Source organism: Lonchura striata, chromosome 3 (assembly GCF_046129695.1).
Source record: "Lonchura striata isolate bLonStr1 chromosome 3, bLonStr1.mat, whole genome shotgun sequence".
NCBI classification, from domain to species: Eukaryota; Metazoa; Chordata; class Aves; order Passeriformes; family Estrildidae; genus Lonchura; species Lonchura striata.
In genome coordinates this window covers 88,149,781-88,174,675 of record NC_134605.1, presented here as the reverse complement: position 1 = coordinate 88,174,675, position 24,895 = coordinate 88,149,781, and the positions used below count along the sequence as shown (strand labels likewise).

The 24,895-nt window shown below is 36.5% G+C and overlaps 1 protein-coding gene and 1 long non-coding RNA gene across 5 annotated transcripts in view; one reads left to right on the top strand and one right to left on the bottom strand.

Annotated features, from left to right (window-relative positions):
• The window catches only part of LOC110468100 (uncharacterized), a 95,500-nt gene extending 75,696 nt beyond the window's left edge, over positions 1–19,804 (top strand). For both annotated transcript variants that reach the window (XR_013339610.1, XR_002465010.2), the window contains one exon: positions 19,537–19,804. This is a non-coding gene — a long non-coding RNA (uncharacterized LOC110468100). The remainder of the gene's footprint in view (positions 1–19,536) is intronic.
• Positions 240–24,895, bottom strand: part of LGSN (lengsin, lens protein with glutamine synthetase domain) — a 56,983-nt gene continuing 32,327 nt past the window's right edge. Inside the window, exons 1-4 of one of the 3 annotated variants that reach the window (XM_021525696.3) lie at positions 20,903–21,008; positions 13,187–14,183; positions 3,028–3,206; positions 240–1,439 (exon numbers count right to left, since the gene is read on the bottom strand). In XM_021525696.3, coding sequence (XP_021381371.2) covers positions 240–1,439; positions 3,028–3,206; positions 13,187–14,183; positions 20,903–20,932 — 2,406 coding nt within the window. In that variant the 5' untranslated portion in view covers positions 20,933–21,008. Of the gene's footprint in view, positions 1,440–3,027; positions 3,207–13,186; positions 14,184–15,259; positions 15,287–20,902; positions 21,015–24,895 lie in introns of those variants that run through there. The other 2 variants (XM_077781803.1, XR_002465011.1) reach the window with 2 other exon arrangements.

Here is a 24,895-nt window from a genome sequence, read left to right as displayed (position 1 = left end):
CTGCCCAAAAAAAACTCCGTCTCTTTCTTAAATGCTTGTTAATGTTATTTCATTATTATATCAGCTTTGTGCTGCCATGAATGTATATGGACAATTAATGTAATTACTATGTACTATACAAAGGAGGGGGGAAATCCCAAAGCATTAAAACATTTTTAAATATATTCAAAACCAATTTCAAAAATCTGAACCATTCACTGTATGCAATTACACAGCATCACTACAGAAGAGTGCTCCTTCTAAATAAAATATCCCAGGCATTTATTCCTTTCACTATCCATTTCTTCGGTTTCTAACTCATAATGTTTCATGGCAACAAAGTATCGGATAAAAGTTTCGCCTAATGCTTCCTTAATGCACGAATCTTTCTCAAGTGCAACCAGAGCATCTTCTAGCTTCAGAGGGATGGATGAAGGTTTCAGATCACCAGTGTGATTTTCCTCTTCAAGCATATCATCAAACCTGAGTCCTCTCTTTACTCCATCTAGACCTGCAGCAATAGTAGCAGCAAGGACCAGGTACGGGTTTGCTGCAGCAGAACTTAATTTATTCTCTATGTAAGTGCCTTTTGCACCATGACATTTGACATTAAAGGCACAGCTGTTATCATTATATGCCCATTTTGCATTTACAGTCTCTTTTGATTCTTTACTGTATTTAGAGTAAGACTTGCGGCAGCTGGTGGTAGGAGCCATCAAGCAGCTGATAGCTGCCGTGTGTGCCAGGAGACCTGACAACCAGTTTATTCCAAGCTCTGAGAGCTCCTCAACTCCATAACCAGCAGAAAACAAATTCTTCTGGCCATTCAGATCCCACAGGCTGTGTGATAGAGCTCCTGAATTGTAGAATCCTGATTCTGAGAAAAAGCTAGCCACGTAGTTGTACTTCTTAGCCACCTCTTTAAGGCCTGTTCTAAATGTGAAGGCACTGTCAGCTGCATCTAGGCCAAATGCTGGATGAAAAGTGATTTCCATTTGGCCAGGCCCACTGGAAGAAGAAAAGCTTTCAATGTTGGCACCAGCATAATACATTCCTTCAATGAGCTCCTGAATGAACGTCTGGTCATGGTTATTTAGTATCGTGGCTGCAGGAAAGGATATTGTCTTTGAATTTACAACCTCAGTAATGCCATAAATACAAAATTCATAAGTGAATGCAGAGTGCAACGAAAAGCCATTGTCCTGAAGCTGGCTCAGCTGTTTCTTGGCAATGTGCCTTGGGGAGGTCATTAGTGGGGCTCCCATCACAGTGAAGGAATCACATATCACTCTTGCAGTCTGCTCAGTCCAGGGGAGTATTCGAAATGTTGATAAATCAGGGTTCAGAATTATGTCACAATTGAAATTGGTTGCATTTATGTAATCTAATTCATTATCTTTAGGATTCAGCGTCAGTTCAAGGTAACTTCTGGGCATGGCAATGCCATGAATTGCTTTCTCCTAAACACAGAGCAGAATGACATATTACCCACCAGAAAAGAGTTCAATGGTATTTTTATGTGTATAAAAGATGGAAAATTCAGAATCTAAAGTAGAACAATGATATTTTTGCAAAAGAACACTAAAATGCAGTGAAAGCTAAGAGCCAGTTGCTGTGTTTTTATAAAGCAGAACAACTTTCTGCAAGATTGGTATGAAAACTGTGACATCAATGATGATTATTTAAATTTTCATAAAGGACAAAAAATTGTTCAACACTTTTCATGCATGATGTTTATCTAATTATAGGTATTACCAGTTAGGTGTACACTTTGCAAGTCAGACTTTTATCTATAGTTTGTTTATTTGGCTTCCATACCCTCTGACCATTTCTTTATGTAGACCCAAGTGACCACACAAGACTCATATAAATTCGATTCAGGCTGTAACTTCTCTTTAAATAATGTTTTTCAGATGCAACTTTTAAAAGAAAAATCTCACTTTCTAGACTTAAAAAGTTTGTGTTCAAAATGCAAGGAACCACTTAAGGTGAGAAAAACTCATAATTATACTGTCTTCTCCATTTGAACAGAAATTTTCAACTCATGAAAATGAAATGCAGGTAAGACCCCAAGGAAGGATCATCTACCTTCAATCAAGCATTTTTATAACTTCCCTTATGATCAGATATTTTTCTGATGAAAGCTGCAATTAGGCTAAGTTCTATCAAGTCAAATTTGGCTAATATTTACATCTTACCTTTATTTTTCTAAGAGAAAAAATTGTCATTTGTGTGAGTAGAGGAGACAGAACAAACCCAGAAAGGGGCAAGCTCACAGCTGAAAATAGCCAAATTTGCATTTTCAGATGGAAAGTGCATATGCTGGCTTCTCTTAATATAAATGAATGAATGAATGAATGAATTAATTAATTAATTAAATCTGTCTTCTTTTAAGCAGGTGGCAGTCAACAGTATCAGTGTTTGAAACCCATAACCAAAACTGCACACTCTGGTGAACCGTTCTCCAAGATGTTAAGCTGTCCATTTGGCACTGAAAAAGGTGTCAGGGTGGCCACCCCATAGTAGTACTTCTCCCTCCTTGAACACTACTCTCTAATTTATCCTGCTCTCTAATTATATTTTTTTTTCCTGAACCATTACTATGGCAAATATTGCTGTTAAATCACTGTGCAACTCAGTGGTATTTTCCTATGTTATTGATAATTATGACATTTCTCATAACTAAAATGATTTTATTTTCATTTTACTTCTTTCACTGTTTACTCCTTTCTTTTTTGCAATTTAGAGATGTTCAGCAAAATAAAATTTTTATAATGTGTTGAATTGCAAAAGATATTTCTGAGGGAAGAGATTATTAGAACTTCCAAGAACTGAAATTATTAGCCTTATCTAATTAGATTACTATTTGGAGGAAAAGAGGAATAAACTATTCCAGTGATGAAAGAAGTCTAGATCCTTTGGGAACGTGAGCAAGGGGAGGGAACAGATAATTTGTTCTGAGTTGCTGCTTGCAGTATGAAAAAAATATTATTTAAGGATAGGGGGCTGAAAACACATAGAAGTTCAACTAGAAACCAAAAAACTTACTTGAAAAAATCGAGACGGAACATTCTTTGATCTTGACACACCATGGAGGTCTATTGATTCAAATCTGACAAACTGCACGCTGTCCCTGGCCATCTGCTGCTTAATAAATTCAATATGAGAGAACAGGTAAAGGAGAGTTGGGTTTCCAAGGCCGTTCACATCAGGGTCTCTGTTGAATGCTAGAAGTGAAGAGGAGTGTTCATGTCAAACAAAATAATGAATGCTGGAATAAGGCTCTCCTAAATAGTGCAATAGTAGAAATTTGCAGCATGGGGTGAAAAAACAGAAATGACAAAAAGGTATGGATCATGAAAGAGATTTGCAAATAAACACACATATTTTTCCCTGACATGCTGCATAAAATTCCTTATTTTTTGGAATGGTCTGTAATTTAAACTCTTTTTCAAGTTAAGAAGAGAACACATGGTAAAACCAGGAATTTGAGGTTTGTTGAAGGTGTAACTGGATACCTATTTCCCATTGAAGACTGACAGAATATAGGCGGTGTTTCTTCAATGAATTTGCAAAGTTTGTTTACACAGAAAAATAATAAAAAAGGCACTTGTCTTCTACTAAACCTTTCTTGATGCCTCTTGAGGAGGATTGCTGTCTTCTCCAGCACAGGCAGTGACTTTTAAGGGAAGTTTATGCATTTATATCTTTGCTGTTATGGAGCAATCTTATCTGCTGTATTGGAGAAGCTGTAGGGCTCTATAAACTTCTTGACATAAAGGCAATAACAGCTGAGTGTAACTTCTATAATGAAGCAGAGAGATGGGCACCGTAACTTCCTTTCACCAACCTCAGTCTCTCAGCCTGCTTTTCTTTGGAGTATGTATTGTTTTTATTCAAGTTAAACTACATATATAAAGCATTAACTTCCACTTGGTATAATAAACCAAAACAACCAAGAGTAAAATTTTATATTAACAGGCAAAAAAATGTGAAAAAATATATTTATTTTTACATTTCTGAGAGAAATATCCTCCATTCTTCCTGAGGATGTGCACAGATGAATTTTTGCAGATGTTTCAAATCCACAGTGGAAGATCACCAAAAGGAACCCTTCACCACCAACCTTCAAGTGGAACTTTAAAGTTTAATGCTGAGGCACTCTGAAGATTGGTGGGATCATTCCTAATCTCTCCAGTAGCAAAGTACCTAAGCTAGAGCAGATGTCCTCTAGCAGTAGCCAGCAGGCACAAACACAGCTTTTTGACCTCTTCTTTGGGGCAGGTAGGACAGCCAGTGGCAAAGCTGTAAGAAAGCTCAACAGCTGGCCCAGGACATCTCTGAGAAGGTCACAAATTCATTTGTAGTCATAGACTTCTCAGAACCTCTGAGTATTACTGGAGCATCCTCCAGCTTAGATGGCAAGGAGGATACTTTAGGTCAGTGAAGTAAGAAAAAGTTAAGTAATAACAGTGCTTCGTGAGGAATGGCAGCTAAAAGCACAGAACAAAATTTAAGTAAATAGAAGAACAGAGTAATAGAAAATAATTTTGTCACATTCATTTCTCCTCATGACATCTTCCTCTTTGGTCTGTTTCACCTCTAAAGTCCTTATGACAATAGCTTTTTTTTTCCCCAATGTCTTCTATAAACACTGGGGCAATATGCCCTTTAAAATATGAGTATTAAATAAGGAAGTCCTGTTTAAATGTTTTGTGCAACACTCACTTTGTTGCAGGTGCTGCCAAAACACAAGAGCAAGCAGGGAGGATTGGCCTTGCCTTGCCTATACCACCAAGTTATTTGAATAAAACTTCAGTCATCCTGTAATGTTGTTTTACAACATATGGGTTTACTGACATTTACCAGATTTGACGTTTTTATGAACATGACCAATATTTAGAAATTTATTAAGACATATAAACTGTGGCTGTTTAATAGTTTAACAGAACTTTGAAATATTCTGAAAATCTTCATAAAATTTATATCAAGAGAAGTTTTTTTAACTCCAGAGATGGAAAAGTGAGGAATTTACCTTTAAAGCAGTGCTAAATGCCTTATATTATACATGTTTAATTCCTTGGCAAAGATGGTAAACATTTCCTGTCAACCACCTGTCACACTGAGATTTTTATGTCTTTGCATTATTCAAAGTAAGGGTTGGCTGACAACCCTTGACATCAGTCAACTTGCAATGTAAATTTTGCAAGTATTTCTTAAAATGTCCTGAAATGTTGTCTGTTAAATTTTTGTCTCCTGAACAATATTTTTCAGGTAAAAATATAGAAATCATTAAAAAACCTAACTTTAATTCTGATCCAATTAATTCTTTAAAACAGTATTCCTGAGAGATATAGATTATATAAATCAGTATCTAAGAAAACCACAAGAGTTATGTCATATTATTGATGCATAAATTCATTTTAAAAATACAGCTACAAATATACTTAATTTTAACATCTGCCAATGGCAGATGATTTTTCAAATTTTATATATATGTGTTGTATTCGAGCTAAAGTTATTTGAATAAATACATAACTCCATATGTGAACAAACATTAACAGAAAATTCATAATCATACAATTTTTCTAAAGAACACTAAGAAAGAAAAAATTAATAACTAAAGGAGCAAGAATTTGTCTTCTCCAGTTATATTTTTACAATCAAAGATATATATTTTTAATTATGATAATAAATAGTATATATTGGTCTAGCATTAGTCTAGAATTAATGTATATACCCATGTAGACACCCTGCTAGCCAAAAGACACTTATTAATCTACAAGAGCCTTTTTCCAAAATCTTTTAGAATCAACAGAAACAGTCATGAAGCCTTCACACACTTTTCAGAGTTCATCTTTTATATCTTTTTCAGATTAGCTTTCTTATTGAAATAATGTTTCTGTAAATTGTAAGATAGATAAAAATGTCACCTCTGATTTTGGAAATATGTGAGGGGATTTGTTTCTTAAGTAATAATTAGTGAATAACTATTAGCTGCTCATTTTTCTACTGCATAGAACCCAAAATATATTTTTGTGGTAGCCACTAAGTAAATCACTGTCAAACTACATCCATGATGCCAAAATTATTAAAGTTTGGAAATGTATAGTAGGGAAATGAGTACTCTGTCTTTACTCAGTTCATATTGTCATTACCCAGAGCATTACTTACTAGAGGCAGTTTATATGACAGGCCTAGCTGATTAAGGACAACAGTCTAAAAGTTTTGCATTCTTCTAAAGGAGGATTCTGTGCACAGGTATAACTTTTTCTCTAGGTTTCTGAGTGTCTAGAAATAAGGGCATCTTCCTTTTTGTTTCAGAAAATCTCCTTAAAGAAACATGTAAATTCAATGAGATGCTCAGATTTTTGTTCAGATTTTCATTTTAAAAATCAAAAATTCTTTAAGCAGATCATTAAATATCTACATCAGCTTGGCAGGACACAGAAAAGAACCTAATGTTTGTTTGTTTATGGTTCTGTCTGCATTTCCCATTTAAGTTACCACTGAGAAACAATTGGTAATATTCCTGTTTCTACTGTAAATAGTACAAAATATCTACAAATGTGAACTCTCTTAATATATTTAAAACATATTAATCACACAAAATTTAAAAAATAATAATAGTAGCAGAAGAATGGTGCCATTCTTAGATTATCAATATTGAAATCCAGATTACTAAGAGCAGCTAGGGCAAATAGTTGACATCAGCTTTCCCTTCTCAGCAACAGAAAAGTGCCAAAACAGAAGAAAGTTCACATCACAAATCAATCTCTCATTTTCAACTTGTTCAAGGGCACCCTTTCCCATGGTCCCTTATTAAACCACACCACAACTCAAGTAAAGAGCTTCTCAGTTCTAGAAGAGGCTACTATGTTAGAAATCTAACACAGAGTGCTCTGAAGATCTATGTTTGACCCCCCTTACAAAAAACAGATACCTTGTGTTGATGGTACTCACTAGAAATGAGTCCCACAGGGTAATCACACAACTACACTCTTCTAAATTCTATGGAAATTACTGTCAGAACCAGTTTAAACATGTCTGTTCTTCCTTGCAATACTCTGGTTTGTCGAGTTAAGAACAGCCAGTTGTTTTTCACAGCATGTTATTTACTATTCTCACTTTTGCCTTTATTAACTGCCTTTATTTCTCAAGCCTTATATGACAGCTTTTCCTACAGCTGATATTACTCCCATCTGTTTTTTTGACATGGTAAGTAGATATGAGTTGCATTTGAATGCTCTATTGATGTAAACAGTTATCAGAAGCATATTAGGCTGGAAAAATATGCAATTTCCATTTATTTCTCACCTAAAAAAAGTTAAGCCAAAACTGCTTACTGATTTGATTTCTGCAGTAAAGCACATAAATAGTTGTTTCCTTGTGTTTTAACATACTTATAAGACTCATACCTATAAGACTCACCTATAAGACTATTAACAGGGGAATAAATATGTAAGCCTACTAGAATCTCCCAATGGATGGGAGACAGCAAAAATATTTTTCAGATCTGTCTGACAGTAAAACATTCAATTTATTTTTTTTCCTTTAATTTCTTTGTCTCATGGTGGTCTGCTTTCTTTTTTAAACTTAATTGCAAAGAAGACTTTTTACTAGCATGACCATGGAGAAGATCAGCTTTTCCTATAGCTAATTTACTGACATATAGCTTCAATCAGCCATGAGTTATTCCTTCTAAACTGTATGACAACAATATGACACAGCTTCTCAGAAAAGACACATCTTCAAGAGTCAAATGCAAAGTACATTTTTATCTCTCAATAAGTGAAAGACAAAATAAATAACCTATATTTTTCTACATTCCAGGATATTTTATATAATACCTGCAATGAATGAGAAAATCATCATAGTTGTGTACAAAATTTAGAGGATTTGAAAACAAAATGCACAGGTGTTTGAAAGAAAATTAAGTTATGTAACACCTGAAGGAGTTACCTAACTGATAATCTTAAATAAAAAATAAACTACACTGGTCTATCTTCAAAATCAAAAAGAAAATTTGGATTTATGAAGGAATCATTGAGCAAAATTGTGTGAACCAAGATGTATACTGTTGCAAACTGGGAAGTCTCTTCTGGTCTAAAAATATTTTTCCTAATTTTAAAAAAATCAGGAGAATCATAGAACAGTTTGGGTTGAAAGAAACCTTAGAGATCATTTAGTTCCAGTGCCTATGCCATGGGCAAGGACACCTTTCACTAGACCAGGTGTTCAAATCTCCATCCAACCTGGCCTTGAACACTTCTAGATGAGAGAGGGCACTATACTTAATGGGAAGCAAGGTTAATTAGGGAAGAGGCTTTGTACAGTATTGAAGGTAAGGACTAAACTTTTAATTAATATGTTGTAGAAGGAGAGGCAGCTGGCAGACATAACAAGCAAAGAATGCATTTCCCTTACATTAAGTCCAATCTAACAATTTTTGTAACCTTTAACTATTACTGTAAAGAAAGCAAGCATCTCCAGTAGGTGGGAAGAATTATTGTCAGATTACACCTCTTTCTCACAGTCATGCCATGATTAGCTTACAACAAATACCAGAGACAGATGAGTTGAATCTCAGATGAAAGAGGACAGAATAGATCAGAAAGATTGGATGGAAGTCCTGAGCATTATTTTTTTATATAGATTAAGAGGAAAAATGGGAAATCATACAGAGTCACAGAGGAGGAAGGGTTCAACTATTAGTATGGAAGATATAGGACTAAAGAATTTTTGGTTGCTTTGGTTTGTTCTTAGATTTTGATAGGTTAAAAAAAAAACAGTGAGTTGTATATAGCTTAATTCAGAAAGAAAAGGAAAGACAAAGACAAAAAATAAAATAAGAGCAACCAAGAGAGTTTAGAAAGGAGCTGTGCTTCAGCCCTGCTATGCTCCAACTCATAGAAAAAGAGAGAAAAGAGTTGAACTACAGAGAAGGCATGAGGAAGGAACATGAAGGAACAGTATATCTTTGGTTCTTCACTTTAGGAGAGCTGCAAGAATGGCACATATTGTGTAAAATACAAAGTGGAAAAGGGTACCAAGTGAAAAAGACACTCCTATGTCCCAAAGACATTGTTATGCTGCTGGAATTACAGCAGAGGCTATGACTATGAAGTGATCACTTATATCTCCGACTGTCCACCTACTGCTCCCAAAGAGTCTCCATTTCTATTTCCTTATGACTGACTGGATTTACTGGGGGCAGACACGTCTCCTCCAGGTGAGTACAGAGGAGAGTGAAACCACATGGGAGTTGAAATTTGGTTCAGAGTGTGTGAGCAAATTTTTGTATGTCAATGGAGAGAACAGCTTAGGCTATTTCTTTGCTAAAGGATTCATAATTCTGTCCCTAATTATTAGGTAGCATAATTTGTTAGTGCCTCATTATTAAAAATAAGAGCTTTTAATAAGTCAAGAGTACATGAGATTAATATTGTAGTAGAAAACAAAATTTCTTATAGGATTGATGAAATCCATTCTAAGTATGAAATATAGCCTGCTAGTATCTTCTTGATGTTTTTCTTTAAAAAGCCAAGTTAACAAAGGAACTTGATATTTGGGGTCAGCATGCGATTCTTGAAGCATTCAGACTTTTTTGTGCACTTGAAATTTCAACAGTCTCTAGGTAGCCACTTGGTGCCTGTAGCCATAGCTGAAACATATTTTCTTTCTTCAGAGCTTCCTCTCAAGCAATTCATGGTCTCATGCTGGCCGTATTTGCATGGCCATATACTTGATATATACTCAAGAATATGAGACCTGTTGAGAGGACCTGCTTTGGGAGCTGTCCTGGATGCCCAGCTCTGCAGTCTGCACTGAACAGATTTTAAAACATTTTTTATCCTGGCTACCAACCAAGACATGCAAAGCAAATTTGGTGCCTCAGGTGAGAGACTTATTCCAATGCTTTGCTCACCTACAGCTACCTGGGGTGATGCAGTTTCCTAAGATGCAGAAGAGCAATTTCTCCTCAGCCTGTGTGATGTCACCAGGCTCAGTTGGTCCTTCTGCCCCACAGAGTGCGTGTGGCTGCTGAGGCCACCTGCAGCCCCTGGCTCTGGGAGCCCACAGCCCCCTGTGTCAGAGGGGATGATACACCAAGAGTCTGGGGTACCATGATCCTTGGGTGATTCATATTGCTTGAATAAGGTTATTTCCTCTGGCCTCCTCTCTGGCCGCTATAGTATTAATATTCTCATTTAGTAGCATACAGAGCAGCACATGGTAAGATTTCAGTTCAGAAAGGTCAATACACACCTGCCTTATGTGTATATACACTATACATACAGCACATGCAGGAATTCATTCTGTGTGCACGTGCATACTATGAATGGCTATTAAATACTGCATATATCTTTTACTGTTATTCTTATTCTTTACTGTTTGGCATCATCCTTCTTTATCTCTCAAGAATACAGGCATTGAACAGCTTAAGAAGCACCTGGTAATTGATGACTATGTACCAACTTACAGAAATTCACATTATCAGAGATAGACACTTCAGCAAATAAAATTCCTAAATTCAGGTTAGTGCTGACAGTATTTTCACCTAATTAGTTACATGTGTTGGTTTCTATCTTTCCATGGAAGAGTGCTTTAGATTGAGTTTTAGCTTTAGCTTCAGCTCCAGTTTCTCTGACATTGTTCAAGTAACATTTTTCTTACTAACCCCTATATCTGACGTCTGCTTCTTTCCTATTATTTTTCCCATGATCAAGTACTTCTTTCACAAAGGACCTGACAAGAAATGGATAAAATGCACATGCAGTAATATTTCCACATTGTCCAATCAAAATTTTGGAAAAAATATAAGAATTTTTTATTTTAGAGAGAAGTTAGCCATGTAACTAACATGACTGTATATAAATCATCCAATGTATTCTGAATCACTCATGCCCAGCTACATGTTTTAACCTTTCTACTGCTGATCTCTAGAGATTGTCCCTTAAATCTGTACTTTTATAACAACAAAGTATATTCCTGTTTTGGCCATATCTCAACACTGAGTGAATCTGAAATATAACCTCTTGTAATTTTTTGAAACATTTGAGATGAAGTAATCTGATTTGAGCAAGTTCAAATATTTGAAAACTTGCAAATGATTGGAGATAGTATTTCAGATCTACTCAGTGTAAAGATATCTTTAGACCCAAAACTTCAGGCACTTTGGTAACTGAAATACTCAACGTAATGTTTTAGTCCAAAAAATTAAAATATTTAGGACTTGATCTTATTAATCAATAAATTACCACAGGCAGCAATAAAATACTGTTTATGAAAAGGCTCATTAAACAGTGCAGAAATGTATCTAAAACTTTATTTTCTTAAGTTACTGCATGTATTAAACAAAATTAAATTTTGAACACATGCAGTTCTTATTAAATAGAAACTATATCTGTGCATTCCATTTACTAGTTGAAATGCAAAGTGAGACCTACAACTTGTTTGGTCAAAGCCAAATGGAATCCAAACCTCATGAGATTCCAAAATGTTTGATATTGAATACTCTTCTGATGACACAAAACAGTTTTCTCCCAGCTCCCCTCATAGCTCTCATCTGCAGGTTTTGCAGCCATCACTGCCACCAGTCATACAGGGCAGGGCTAATCCCAGGTACCTTTAGGATCTCAGAGTTAGTAAATGATGTAAACTAATCATCACGGGTTTCTTCCCCACTGAGTGGAAATATACACCCACCTTCAGTCTGCCTCTAATACCTCTCTGAAGACAAAATGCCTCTCGTTATTAACCAGGAAACAAACTTGGATTAGGTGCATCATGTTGAGTGGTTACAACTGGGTTGAAATCTCCCTGTGGAATCTACAATTAATCTCATCAGTTCCCTCTACCTTGTAAGTGGTGTTATAACAAAGAATAATTAGTCCTATATTTTAAATATACTTACTTGTTTTGCAGACAATGAGAACACAGTAATGTTAACATTTTAATAATACATTTTGCTAGCCTTTAACAGTGAGAAAAACAATTGGGAAAGGGAACAGCATCAAGCATAGGTTGAGAAATAATCCTCTAAACTTTTTATTCTAATAGACATGAATGGACAGTGGTTTAAGTGTGAAGTATTTTTCAAAGCTTTGTATTTTTCATGCAGTGCCTTGAGTAAACACTGATACTGTTAATGGATTTCTTTTTCAGACTTGTTCAAACTGGGCAATACAAAATGTCTACCAAGAAATCCTGCTGCAACTAATAACAACTGACATGTTCAAATTGTCTATTTTCAGAATATCTATAGAAGAATTTCTATCCATCTGCCAGGAGACTTGAAAAAAGCAGGATAAATTAATATCATTGTAAATATTTAATTGCTATTATTATATTTTCTTATGTGGTTAATGATGAAGTATTTTATCAGTGAAGAAATTAATATTTCTTGTATCAGTAAGATAAGTCAAAAGGCAAGATATCTGTCCTGGAAAGCTGATAATGTGATCTTGGACTGATGCTAATGGAAATATATTAATCTCATATTCATACAACTGACAAACTGTTTTTTTGCATCCTGGCAACAGAACAACAAACTGTTCAAGTCCATTACATTATCATAGCTAATAATAGTTTTCAGTTTGTTGATCCAGCTAGCCCAGAAGCTTTTACAAAGAAATCACAGCCTATTAGTAGCAATTAATTGTCTCTACACTTCCAAACACACCCAAAATGGACTTACTGAACAGCATGAAAATAAGTGGAAGTTCTCTCTGCCTCATTTGCTTTTCTTCCCCTATAATTTACAAGAGATGTTTTTGCGTTCCAGCCTTCTCACAAGACAAATAATTGAAAACACCATTCCGACATGGGAACAATTTCTACTGCTGGAAGTGTTTTAAAAAAGTGCAGATGCCAACAGACCTTTGCAGTGTGTAGCGGAATTTTGGGAAATGCTGCCTTCACTCAGTTTAAATGAGGAAATATTTCAGTTTTAGTGAAAAAGACATGACCACTTGTGCATGAAAGTTTTTGGCAAGCAGTTGGGCTTTATAAATGCCTTGCTTAAAAAAAAAAAGCTGCGTAGATGCAGAGCACAATATCCAATCCATCCTGATCACACAGAAATCACAGGTGTCAGTTCTCTCATGCACTAGCTCTGACTTAAATTTGCAGCTTAGCAGAACACCACAAAACAACAGGAGCATTGTGCTTAAGAGGAGAGCAGGTGATGTTTAAGTATCCTTACCGTCGAGGCCTGTGGAGGAGTCAAACTGCACCTCAGGAGCTGTGCTTTCTGCAGGTGTAGGAGCTGCTGGAAGTCCCAGAATAAGGTGATCCACATCACTTCCCACTGGCTGCTGCTGATCAGAGCCGGCAGAGCTCAGGACCAGGATGGGTTTGCTCTGCTGCCCCATTCCCTCCTTGTGGAAACTGAGATACTTTTGCTTTTCCTCTCCAAAATGGGGACTAAAAGTCTCAAAGGGCCAGCCCTGCTTGTCAGCTGTTTTCTCCTGAGGTTTCAAATATTTCTGAGCAAAAGTGACACCTGCCTTGCCACAGAAATTGGGCCCATGAGAAGGCAGATGACCTTCACTCAGCAGGTTTTTCAACTCTTGTAGACTTCGCTTAGAAATAGCAGGTGCCCCCTTGAAGGACTCGCCAGTTTGGCTCCCTGGCATGGATGTAGCACTTCCCAGGGAGCCCATCTTTGTCACATGAAACTTGACAACTTTTTCTTCCATCCCACCCTGTTCTTCTGGCCTAACCCCTGCCTGCTCACTCTCCTTCTCTCTCTGCACTGCCTCTGTGCAGCCACCTTTCTCTTCACCCCTCACAGGCTGCACACTTGCGGGCAGCTTCATCTGAGCTGCTCTATCTGTTTCCTCATGAATTTTTCCTAATATTCTTTTCCCAGAATCAGCATATTCCTGGGTTTCTCGCGTTTCTCCACACCTGTCTTCTTTACCATTGCTGCCAGAACTGGAATTGTCGTGACCTCTTCTGTCCTTTTGTACTGCAGGAAAGGTAGTGGGGTTTTGGAGAGACTGCTCTGATGGCAGTTCTGAGCAAGCAGTGGTTCCTTTAAGAGGACAAGGATCTGGGATTTCTGAAGTGTGGGACAGCTCCATCTTCTCATTTTCTAAAGGAGGAACATACTTTGTAGGACCTTTGATTCCCTTTTTCCTTCTGAAACCACATATATTGTTGCCATCAACTTCATCACTGTCACTTTCAGATGTGTTCTGTAACCAGCAATAAAATATACAACCAAACATGCATGAATGACACAAACATAGCAATGGAGCACTACCACTGCTGCATTCACCTTGTAGTACTTCCACTACTTCTTGATGGTGGAAGTCTCTGTGAACACTTTTTTTGATCTTTAAAATATGTCGCAGAATTCTTTTTATGTTTTAGAACAAATTTGGAGAGAACACCATAATAATGCTCTTAGGCAAATTTAGTAGATTATAATACAAGACATAGTACATTGTGTGACATCATTTACCAAACATGTCCTTCAAAGTTGAAAAAATGTATTTTAGTATTTACAGTTAAGTATATTCCTGGTCATATTAAAAGTATTTCTGTTTATAAAATGTATTGCCATGAAACACAGAACACTAGCAATTCATATGAATGTGAGGATTAAAACCTGAAAATTAGCACCTTTTAAATTAATTTCAGAATGTAATTAGGACAAACAACTTTCAGAACAGTGTTCAAGAGGAAAAACTCATATTTGTATGTTTAAATAGGAAAGAACCCGATGTTTACCTTTATATATGACATTGATATAGCTTATATTATAGCGGAGGGAGCAGATTTTAAAATGGATGTAAACCTGTGGAAAAAGTGGGAAAAGGAGCTACAAAAATTAATGTGCTTGCATTATCCCCAAATATATCAAATGTCTGGATCACCATCTCTCCTAAGTATCCTGATCCTACCTCAAGTGTGATTAATTTGAAGGTGACAGGGAAATCAAAACCGGACACTTTCAAATTAAAAATAATAGCACAGATGTCAATGTTGTGAGTGATTAATTGTCACGATAGTGATTGAATTCTTCATCTTATGCCTTAAAAGAGACTCCCTAACTTAGCTTAACCAAAATCACTGCATAGCCAATCACAAACTGTTATATTACTAATGAATACCTATTCAAGTATATATTTAAGAGATATGAACACTTTTTGGCTTGCTTGGATTGTGCTGGAATTATCACCTATAAAAACACTAGGAAATCAAGGGATATCCTGTGAATGAGACCATTCTTTACCTTTTCCACAAAGGAATAATCTGCACTCTCTCCAATTTCTGGATTTCCAGAAGAAGGGATCTGCACAAAAGCAAAGTGAAAAGTGCAAAGGCAAAAGTGATTTCTGTTGGCAGACAAAAGCATGTAGAAGGAAAGGCAGAAGCATCCAATGTGCATATGGAATGAAGCAGCTACATGGCCTACATTAAGTTCATTAGCAACTCCCCTTTTTTGTTATTTTCTCACCATACTATTTTCGATCGTTTTGTAATCAAAAGAGGTTCACGGCTTCTCTCCTAAAGAAGAACTCACAGGAATGTTTTCTCCCTCTCTCCCACCTGCCCCAAATTTCCCCAACAGGCTGTATGTAGAGCCACTTTGGAGTTTGCTGGGACAGTGCTGCTGGCGTGGCAGGCAGCTGGCCAGGAGCTCTGTGGGGAGGACAAACCCCTGACTCCCACGCTCGGACCCTGCAAACAAACGCTGTCACTGGTGCACTCACAACACACGTCCTTTCTTAACACAGTTTTTGCACTCCGTGTTTAATGAACCCATTTCTTCATCCAAGGACTTTGGTTTATTCCCATAACACACCCCATAACACCCCATAAAATAATTATGGGTGTTTGCTGATATTCACATTCACCCATGCAGAATAGATCTAATTCTTACAGCTGTGTATCATTATGGAATAGAGATGCAATAAAAAACTTTTTTTGAAAAGCAAGATGGACAAAACCAGGTTGTAATTCAAAATTATGATTTTAATACTTTCCTTAGTAATACAAAAAGGGAGTGAAGCTGGGGGAGAAACAGTAGGAGAAAAGGAACCGGGGTCTGCCAAAAGGAAAACACAGGTCTTAAAAGAAAAGATCCATCATATTAAATTTCTAAACATACTACATTATTTTTTTGAGAGAAAGTAGAGAAGAATTCCAGCTATGAAATCTATAGTAATAAAAAAAATTATATTATCATTAATTTATGACAAATATTTGCTTTAATATATTACGTGGCACAGGTTGCCATCATCAAAATATCTTGATTTAAAATTTATGGGGTTTTCAGAATTCCTTTGTTTCCTTTGAGTAACTCAAAACCAGTAATATAATCATAACACCATATGCATTTCTGATTTATAATGTATGCTGATAGCTATTGAAAATATTAAAAATAGACAAAATTATCCATATTGTAGATCTCTGAAAAATATTCAGCAAAATGACTGAAGGAAAATTGAGCTCAACCTTTATTATAACACCAATACTGAAGTCAGGAAAAGGATTGTTCATATGTCAAAAGCAAAATGTCAGAAAACTACTTATTCATATAACTAGCCATTCTAATGGATTCCACAAACACAAGATTTCCACACTATCCCCACACTATAATCCTTACCAAAACAAATTCCTTCTGAATAGACATGAGCAGCATAAGGACTGATCACTTGCAAGTTCATAAATGGAAATGTTTTTTTCCAACAGATGTCTAATAACTGATGTATCTATGGGAGTTTGCAAAGGTATTCTTTTCCATGAAGAACTAGGATACTGCACTTCGATTTTAGACCCAAAAGAAATACTGTACCCATTACTTTTAAATAAAAATAGTGATCATTTTTTCTTTAAAATTAAAAAACCTCTTACAATTATATAGAAAACAACCTATGCATTACTTTAGGTCCTCAGCAAAAGGCACATTGTGAATTTTTGCAAGGAAATTACTCCTAATTTCTAAATAAACTTGGACATTAGGGACTTTCATTTAGAAAATTTCATTTTTAATTATCATTTGATTTCATTTTATTCACAGTATTTTCTGCATTTCTATATTTGTTACAAGGTACCACTAAAGCATCTCTTCATATTAAAGACAGTCATATGCATGAGATATAAAACAGACTTAGACTTACTTGTCTAGTAGTTCATGTGGTGTCTACCATCAGAAAAGGCTTAGTACATGGGTACAGAGGGGAGACCACTCAGGAATAGGATTTATGAATTATCTGTTTTGCTTTTTATTTCTTAAAAAGATTTTTTTCTACAGAAGACAGGGATAATTAAGTGAAATAGTACCTTGAAAAAGATACAGTGCAAGTGAACTAGCTACAAATCATTACTTAATTTAGTTGAACCATGTGTCATGCTGTGGTGAGAGGAAAGCAAAACAGTCATGGCATTAATATAGCAAAAATTCTGACTACTTTTAATTTCCTTCCTAAGTGTTCCTACATTTTTTTTGTTGCTCTGCATCAACAGTACTCAGAAATAAGCTACTTTAAAGTTCTTTTACCCAACATTTGTTTCACCATTAATTAATTTTTTTTGCTGATTTTCAAAAATTTGCTTGCACCTTAAGTCAGAATTCTTGGCAGTTCTGAAATTTGTATCTCTGTCATAGCAAGTGAACGCTTGGGCAGCGATTCAAATATTCCTGCCAGAAGAATCAGCTCCAAAATACAAAAAGCGTGGACCATATCATGTGACTGATCTGAGCTTTAGGTTCTTCTTTCTGAAGTTTTATCTGATGTTATTTTTCATTGATATCTATTGGTATTTTCCCAAGCCCTGATTTCTGTTAGGTGTACTTGTGCCAGTTCTGCATTTTGTGCTGATACATTGATCCCCTCCGCACTGGAGTTTGCACCTGGTAAGGCTTTAGATAGAGTTGGACCAGTGCAAGTCCTACAAGAGGCAGGAAGAGTAGGCTGGATCACACTTCATTTCCCTTTATGGATAATCTCAACTCATAAATAACAGCTTTACTCATCTTCACTTTGTGCCAGCTGTGTTGCTGAGTACACCAGAGTCTGGATGTCTCTGACTATCAACAGATAAGGGCTACACTTAAGATTGCAGCAGTATGCTAAGGCACCATGCAGGTAGGAAGAGAAGACAACAGTAACAGCAGGCAACTATTTCAGCATTGTGCAGATGAAACTGCTTGTTCTACTTAACCAGATTAAGTTCTATTTCTGGCATGCGACCAGGATTCTACATCTGAAGGACATTTTATATCTTGTGGTAACACAGAAAATATAAATCTAAAGCAATTTTTCTTAATCAGTTTGTGTTCATTTTTGGGCTTTGTACAGCTCTGAAGTGAAGCATCTATTATACCATGAAATACAGCACTGCCAAAAGGCAGTTCAACTGTAAACCTGCTGAGCTGAGAGCATTGGAAATGTAAAGTGTTGCCTTTAGGAGGAATAAAAATACTGACTTTTGTGTTGCATGAAACAGGTGAAAATACAGGACAATTCTTGAACTTTTGCCTTAAAATATTATTATATGTGACTTTGTGGAAAATTCAGATGCTGCAGAGGGAACCTTCCATTTTTCTCCTTTTTGTTTTTGTAGGCATCAGTGTCATGACTTCAGGCAACACTGAAAACACTACTGTATTTTATAAACCTCTCTCAAAAACATATTGACAAAAAGAGACATGGAAATGAGAAAAATAAACTCTCACTAAAGCATTTGAAAGGGGGAAAAAACAGAGAAACAGCGTAAAAGGAGCTCTGAGTAACTGTAGATTAATAGCTACAGAATGATTTCTATCAAAGGAAAAGATGAAAGAGGCAAGGTAGAACTCTAGCAGGAGCTTTAGTATACCTAATAAACAAAATAACTCGATGTTTCTGCTACTGACTACCTAAAAAGGTGATGCAAGCTTTCAAAAATATACAATGGGGCCAAGTCACACTCTCATTAACTGATTGCTAAGAGGTCAAATTGTGATGGTCTTTTTGAGCTGGTGCTATACGTTTTTCAAGAATGAAAGATTATTTTTGCAAAGAACATCTGAATGTCAAAATCTGGTAAACCTACGAAGTAGAAAAACATGGGAAACTAAAACAAAAGAACAAAAGTCAAAAATATATAGGGTTTGGTTTGATGATTTTTTTATTAATGAAAAGTTAATTGCTTCATTTAGGTTTAAGTTTTCCTTTTTATCATACAAAACACTGTTGAAAAACTGAAATTAAATTCTTCCAGTCTAAAAAAAGTGTAAATATAGTGTTCAGGATGCTGACATGGGACATTATTCACATTTTTTGAAATTTTTTCAGTTCTAATTCAAAAGCCAGTTTTTCAGAGTTTTCAAATACTGTCATATGCTAAATGCTGAGGAACTTTTTCTGTCCCACTCTGGCTGTTACAGTTCTCCCAGGCTGGTACATCAAGTTTATTTAATATTTTTGTGTAGTAAAGAATTTCAATTACTTGGAGCCAAGACAGCAGGAGGTGCTGCTTAAGACCTCACATAACAGTACCTATAAAGCAAGTAGTTCTGTGCCCAAGTGATTTCTCTGCCCCTTTCCTTGGCAGGAGGAAAGCATTGCCCTGCTGCTTCCCCAGCAACCAGGCAGTGAAGGAGCAGAGGATGCAAGAAAAAATTATCTACTGCTGGGAATTAATGAAGCTTCACTGGAGTCACTGGAGCTACAAAGATTTGAACCAGAATCTGGGCACGGAGCTGTACCGAGGACAGCACAGATATTTCCAGGGAGTATCTCCAAGCACAGAGAGGGGTTGGGCTCTTGGGTGCAGTGCTAAAACAAGGCTGTGTGCAACAATAAACAGACACTGATTGTTTGTAAGCAAGGAACATGAGGATCATATACTTTGTCAAGATATTGCTGTGACTAATTTCTCCCTCAGTGACCTTGTTTGATAAAGTGGCTCTTTGAGAGTGATTTACTGCTACAAAAAGCTCATTGTGAAGGATGTGAAGGTGGCATAAATGTTAGGTACATCTCATTATTTTGCAGTTGGAGAAGTTGAAGCACAAACTTGCCATAGGTCAAGGGAGATGTGTGGCAACATGAGGAGCAGAAGAAATATCCTTCCTTCTTTGAAACTTTTAAATATTCTCAAATTGTTAATATCCTTCATGTGAAAATGAATGGAGTGAGGTTAGCTCACAATACTGTGCTACTTATTTTCACATCTAACATCTGCCATTGTCTGTTACACCATTCAAAGCCTTCATACTACATACACAATTACCAGACAACTTTCTGAAGGTCGTTGATTATCTTGGTGCTTCAAAGCAACAAAGTTGTCCTTGTAACAAGATTATTTTAAATTACTTTCCCTTGACTGTATGTTACCTGCGCTGTGTTAAAAAAAAAAAAAATCCCTAAATAAGGCAGAGTCTCAGAATGAATAAGCTCAAAATGCATAATGATCTCTCCTTCACAGTGTTTTGGGACCACAGAAATATGAATTCAGGACCAGAATCTGTTTTAAAATGCACTTATAATAGAAACTAAGCATTTCCTTTTGGGTCAGTAGCCTGACTCAAGAGTGTCACTTTCTAATCCAGGTCAGATCCCAATCCACAGATTATAGTGCTTTCATTTAGGTTAATGAAGTCAAAGTCAATATGTTTCTCCAATAATATCAATAGGATCAGATTTAAGAAGACTATTTCTGTTACTTTTGATAAAGCTATAAATGAAACAAATAGGAAGTCAAAATCTCTTAGACTTGCTTCCTAAAGCAAATGGAGTGTTTTCAGATTAAACAAGAAGCCTTTCTTTGACCTCCATTTTCTTCAGAATCAGACCATGCTCAACATACATGCATGAAGAGCCTCGCACATAGTTCACAAGGAGCAACGTAAGGTAGATGCAAGAAGTATTTTATATCAGTATATCTGCTTGGAAATCATTTATGATCCGTCTCTTACCTGCTGACTAAGATCTTCTTTTTTGTTCATGTCCACTTCATTCTAGTTCAGGTCACCATTAGAAATGGCCTAGTGAAAGTCTAGTAGAAAGATATCCCATATTTATAGGCACAGACACAATGAAGTTTAGTTCAAACAGAATTGCTGTAGAGTTCTTTTCCCAGAAGGCCATGCAGATGATGAACCATGGAGAGCAACCCCAACGAGTCATGCCCAAGAGCACTGCTCTCTGGAACAGCACAGAAGTAGACTGACAAACACACATTATTAAGCTGCCTGCCTGGAAACAAAGACAACTGAGCATAAAACTGGTTTGCTCAACTTTTCTCCTCACAAAAGGCTTTTGTCCTCTAACAAGCCATTTCTGTTCTGGAATAGAAGCTATTGTTAGGCTCCTTAGAGGTAAAACCTATACTGGGCATTACAACAGCAGTATGTTTTTGAGGCACATGAGCAGGGATTTGAAAGGCACAGAACACTGCAAGTACAACATGCAGCACCAGCCAGTTATTCTTGCTTGCATGTTGTAAAGTAATAGTGATGAATCTGGTTTTATTAGAAATGGAGAGGGGTCTTTTTTTGTATTAGATATTTAAAAATACTTCATAGATTAGATAGTTGTGTTTGTCTTTCTTATTTTTTTTATTTTTTATGTTTAATATGTATTCAAAGGACTATTTTTAACTGACATTTCATTCATTCAAGTTCCTTTGGATGGCATAAAACTGAAGGATCTTGTGCTTACAGCAACTCTACCTGACAACCCATCACTCACTAAATTAAACATGATGTTCAGATTGACACTTAAATATGTGAAAACTCAGGTTTGTTATTCTTTTAATATAAAAAAAAAAATTACAATAACAACAACACTTTGCTATAACTACCCCAAAATAATGACTACGCATTAGGAACTGTAATTCACAGAAATCTTGTGCATCACCAGTTCAATGCTTAAATAGAAGTGCCCAAGTCCCAAACTAGGATTCTGAAAATCCTTCCTTTTCTTGTAGGCCAGAGATCCTACATTTGTGACTCCATTTATGCAATTTCTTTAACTGCCCCATTCTGAACTGCTCCCCTTGTCACAAACCAGAGCAGGCAACAACTGGAAGAACAAATACTATTCAAGAAATGGGCTTGCTTATTTGACATTTTGCCTCAGACATTAAAAAAATCAACACCCAGACCATGCAATAGGACCAGGGTCCTACAAGACAGATAGCATGGAAATCAGCATTTTGTTTTCAGAATAGTTCTTTCAAAAATGTTTGCCTCAGACTGCCATCATGCACCAGTAGGCACAATTGCACTGTTCCTTCTCTAGGCAATGTACAGCTGTCATACACCTACAGTCTGCCATGGCAGAGTTGCTTGTGAGCCTGCTGGGATGAGCTACGTCAAAAGGACACTTCTGAGCAGGACTACTCACACCAAATTGTCTGAGAGGCAGAGGGCAGGCAGCAACAATTCTTGCTTCCCATTTTTACCATTCTGAATGCAACCTCAGTTCTTAATTTTAAAAAGACACACTTCTTCAGGTGTTTCAGGTTAAAAATCTCATTTTTCAGGGCAAGGAATATATTCTTCACAACAACAGTCATCAGATACTGACACAGGTTGCCCAGACAGGCTGTGGGATCTCCATTCTTAGAGGTATTCAGAATTTGAGTGTAAAATACCCTGAGTAAACTGAGACGAGTTCAGAATTGGCTCTGATTTAGGTGGCAGAACAAGCCTAATAACCACCACTGATGCTATTGAGAATAAATTATTATATGATTGTATATCTGATTAATTTATACATATTTTTTAACTTCATTGCATTCCTGCAAATGCAAAACATCTCTGGCACACTTCAATTCTGTCCTACTCTGTTCTGCTAAACAGATCATAAAGACAAGATAGAGAAACCTCCTGTGGCATCACAGGAAAGGGAGTCTGAGAAAAACAGATCAAAAAAGTGCTTTCTGGAGATGAAACAAAGATTTACGCAAAATAATCCCTTTATTTTAGAATTTAGAACTGATACAATGAGTTTTCATAATAAAAATTGTTTAATTAAATATACAGGCTTCAACCATAGTTTGTCAAATACCAATATAAAAATCTAGACACTTCAAAATATAATATAGAACAAATGTCACAAAAGTGGTTGCTTAATACTTTAATTACAAATACTTTGTATGCACTGTGCTAAGATGAATAAGTGCAAATGAGAAAATGCAAACTGTTCATTATCCCACTGGTAGCTCTTTAGCAGCTTAAAAAAAAAAGAGAACCAACTTCTCTGGTGACAACTACTGTTATTTTCAAAAAAAAAATAGTTTAAATTATCACTGATTGTACTTTCCTCCCATTTAATTTGGTTCTCCAAGGTGGAAAATTTCTATCTATGAATTAACATCATTTTAAACAGCAAATAATCAGGCTTTGGAGCATCCACCAGGAAAATATTTTTTTCTCCTAACTAGTGCAAGTTACATTCAGTAGCTAAAAATGTTTTCTCCTGTTTCAGAAACCTTCAGAATAAAAAGCCTTGTAAAGCTGTTTATCATTCTTATAGTGTAGAGATTTCCAGACTGGTGCCAACTACCATCCACACTACACAGTAGTGTATGGATATACAGGTTATGATGTGTTTTGGCAGACCTATTGCAGGAGTTTTTTATAAAAAAGGCTCTTGAACTTTCCACCTCCAAGGCTGGCAAAAGGAAGTTTTCACTAAGTCTCTCCCACATCATCATAAACTTATAAAATTCTGTACTAATACCTACAGTCTAGTATTACAAAGCCAAATACAGAATTCAAATATTGAAATCCCTTCAAGTAAATCTAACCTAATGCGTTCCTTCACCAACAGGATACATTTCTTCTTTTACCTCTAACCCTGTGTCTTGCCATCATTACTAAACTAATGTAGCTTCTATTCACAGTGCCTTTTTCTTTGCATTTTTTTACAGCTGATACATTATTCTGCATCTAGATTAAAAAAATATTTCTGCTAATTAAATTACACATTGCCATCTAGTAAAACAGATTATTAGGGTTTAGATTTGCATTCATCCATCTCAATTACTGCAGCTTTGTTTATCCTAGGTCCCCTTTTAAATTTTCCTCATGGTTTTCTCTTCCTGCATTCTCAAAAGCTACGCACAAACGGTGCTCACACTGAATTGGAACCAAAATAAGACCATGACCAGAAGAACAATTCCCGTGCCCCAAGTTCTATCTCTACACCTTCCTTCTCCTCTTTCACCTCTCTGGTGGCAATATACACTCACTTCCCGGACAGTCGTGCTTTGCCACAGTGCAGCTGCTGGACTGGGTGAGCAGCCATAGAGCCACACAGCGGCAAGAGAATTTGTCCTATTTCCTCTATATCCCTCTTCCAGTACAGTACCACATGGGAAGGCTGCCTTCAGAGCTCATCACCCTGTGGAGAAGCATGACCTGTGGTGAGGTCTGGAGTGGTACTCCAGCAAGCAGGGCACAAGACACTCCTTCCAGTGAGCCTTGTGGCTGCACCTGGCCCTGCAGACTGTAATTAGCAATTAATATGGATTACAGTAAATCCAGGTAGTGCTTGACATTCTAATCCTGCAAAACACATCATGTGAGCATTAGTAGCAATATTGGAGTTTTATAGCTACCCCTGTAATTCTGTCTCACTATGACATGCTCCCTGAGATGAACAGCAAGAATCTGCACAGCAGAAACTGCATAACAGAAGCCCTGACACCATATGTGGCAGCTGGGATTTTCCACCTTAATATATCATGCAAATTCCTGGCAGATGTAACAGACCTTACTTGACACAGCAACGTAGCAGTGTCACTGACTGAGGTTCTGTAACCACAGCTCTTTGCACTCTGTGTAAAGTCTTCATGGTTTAACCTGGAACCACACTAGGGAGGCCATGGGTCCATCCTGGAAGAAGGTTAGATGGTTACCATTAGTTGTCAGTGTGAACTGCAACCAGTGCATCATCAT